Below are 2,762 nucleotides of genomic sequence, written 5' to 3'. Positions count from 1 at the left end.
GTGTTTTGCAAAACAGCAGCATTAACAAACTGGAACACACAGTTTCCTTATTTCAGCAGAAATCCATCAATTTCTGTAGAATTTTGGCTATAGGACCAAGCCACAGGAAAGGTCTCGATTATCTAAAAGTTGTTTGGCTAGAAAAAAGAGTTTTCCTGCAACTTGGAGACAGTCGTTCATCACTTTGTGCTTGAAGGCATTCCTCAATGAACTTCTTCCCTACAATCTTCAAAGTAAAGTGCAGGATATGGGCTCCCGAAAGGAGCTGCTTCCGTCTGATACCCCAACCAGCAGGCAGTCCTTGCAGGCATTCGGCACACAGTGCTGTTGAAGCTCTGCAGCTGCCTGAGAGACCTCCATTCTCTCCAAGTCGCCTTCCAGCTCCAGCTGCTCCACTAGGAGCTGCTGAGCGTGCACGCTGGCCCCAGAATACATGGCAGCGGTGGCTGCGCTGGGCTCTGAGAGTGGGCCTCATTCTTTTTTAAAACTGCCTATTATTTTATAGCAAAGAAGCGGTAACTCCCAAATCTCTATGGATATTTAGATTATTTCCAACTTATAAATTTTGCTGTAGTAAATGGGTTTGTGTATCTTTAAGAATTCATAAGTGTTTATATAAGGACAAATTCATGGAAATAGAAATGTCAGGGCATGTGCAATTAAAATTTTGATAGCTGTTATCAAATATCTCTTACCGAGAAGTGCCGATTTCCTTTTCACCCAATTCCTCCAGCTAATTCAGAGTGCATGAAACTATTAAACAGCAAAATTGCAATAAGATTGACTTGGATAATATTTACTCCTTGAATATACTTGATTTTAAATCAAATTAAGTAACCATGGAGCAGAGTGTTTTAGAGTATAAAGAAGGAAGACTCTTTTCTACATAGATCTTGGCCTTAATGTTCTCTATCAATATTCCGAAACGTCTATAAGCTTCCTTCCAGGGAGGCACTGAAAAGGTGGTTTCTTATAGACATTTTCCAAAAGGTGACTCAGAAGAAAGCAACCTAGTGAAGTCCTTGTATTTGTAGGAATCTATGATGCAGCAAAGAGAGAAAGACACAGCTGAAGCAAGAGAACCATCACTGATGAAGTTAGTTCTTATGACTTAAACATGAGCACTTAAGTTTGACTTAGGAGTACAGAAATAGCTGTGATTTCTATATTTTTCCTGGTAAAAGGAAGTGACCAGGCAAGGGTGGATTGTCTCTGTGACTAATGTGAGAAGAAGAGTAGTGGATGGCCAAGAATTTCACCAATTATCTTTATCAGGAGGAATTGACAGTTAATACCAGAATCACCCTTTTATATAGATCTAAGTTATGTATTGTTTGGCATTATTTATGCACAAGTCTTAGGTGTCTATTAAATAACGTAGATTCTCTATATGTAATTGCAGGATCACTCTACAAATGGTAGACCATCACTATATATCTATGCCTCTCTTATTTTTCTAAAATTAATTCTGTAATATGGGTTGCACTTTTTTCTCATAAAACTTTTCACATCTTTGTTAAGTCTATAGACGGAGATCCTCTTTCAGCTATTGTTCAGGGGAAATATTCAAAGAAGAAGATCTAATGGAGATTTGCAATCCCCTTGAGTATTAGCATGCAAGCCACTGTAAGAAATGTGACATCCTTATAAAATAGTGCCTAAACAAGACTATCCAGCTACCTGTTCTGTTTTGACCATCTCCTAAAATCATAAAAGTACAAGCACATCCCTGGAAGATATGCTTGCTTGTATGTAAGCGTATAATGGTGATAGTGAGAGTGGGAGTGGGTGTGTATAGGTTCCCTTGGACCAGCCTTCTTACTATCCAGAATTTCTTTGCTTTCTCAATTCTGAGCACTTGTTCTGGGAAGACATACCTCTAAATGATGCAGCCAGCTGGTTTGGGTTTGCTTTCATTTACATTTCTGTGTTATTTCCCCAGCACTAGTTTCCATTCTTGTTCTTCCTTGTCCCATTTCCAGACAGAATTCCTGGCATGATCCCATGCTACAGCTCACTTTGTCTCCTACAAGTTGTGTATTTCTGAACAATGACTAGCCTATAGCTGCTCGAGTTACTCTGGAGATTGTTTCTCAGTGTTGCCTCCTCGCCAACATTAGGGCTGCTGCTTCAATTCCTATTTTGCCCACGGAGTCATACTAATTCTACTCCAGCCTCCCTGAAAACAAACTCGATCCCAATTCTTCCCCAGCAGAGCACAGTGGTGTGACACTCCATTGGGAACTATAGTTAACTACTTTTTGGCCTGTATAACAAAAGAGAGGGATCCTTAGCATTTCCAGAGGGCAGGATAGGCACAGAAAATTACTTTTCTTCAATTTCTTTCTAGCAAGAAGCCTGTTTTCCCAAAATTATTTTTAATGGATTCCAGCTATCAAAACAAATATTTTCAAACAGTAGATTATTACCTAACAAGCAAGAAATGATGACTCAAATATTTTAATTTTCTGACAGATTAGAAAGATTTTCAAAAGATCACAACTATTTGTTTTGCCAAACTTTGTCTTTCAACCAAAAGCAGAAATAGCAAAGATCTTGAAATGTCATCAGCTTAGTTTGTTTATTATTTGTATCTGGTTGTGAACTTGCTTTAAGACAAACAAAATGTGAATGCATGAATTCTTTCATATTTTAAAAATTCATCACAGCATGGTGGGAAAGTCAGCAACTCAAGAGTCACACAGATCTAAACTGGATTGGGTTGAAAATTTAAAAGTTGAATGACCTTGTGAACAACTTGC

General features: G+C 38.5%; 1 protein-coding gene across 1 annotated transcript; it reads right to left on the bottom strand.

Annotated features, from left to right (window-relative positions):
- Positions 1–228: 228 nt before the first annotated feature.
- Positions 229–435, bottom strand: LOC119543469 (guanine nucleotide-binding protein G(I)/G(S)/G(O) subunit gamma-10-like). The gene has a single exon (XM_037848319.1). The coding sequence runs from the start codon at positions 433–435 to the stop codon at positions 229–231; it is 207 nt and encodes a 68-aa protein (XP_037704247.1).
- Positions 436–2,762: the final 2,327 nt, after the last annotated feature.

Source organism: Choloepus didactylus, chromosome 8 (genome assembly GCF_015220235.1).
Source record: "Choloepus didactylus isolate mChoDid1 chromosome 8, mChoDid1.pri, whole genome shotgun sequence".
In the NCBI taxonomy this organism is placed as follows: Eukaryota; Metazoa; Chordata; class Mammalia; order Pilosa; family Megalonychidae; genus Choloepus; species Choloepus didactylus.
Note: the sequence above shows the minus strand (reverse complement) of the source record. Positions and strands in the feature narration are given on the sequence as shown.

Coding starts and splice junctions, on each gene's coding strand:
- LOC119543469 (XM_037848319.1), bottom strand. CDS start 435: ATGTATTCTGGGGCCAGCGTGCACGCTCAGCAGCTCCTAGTGGAGCAG.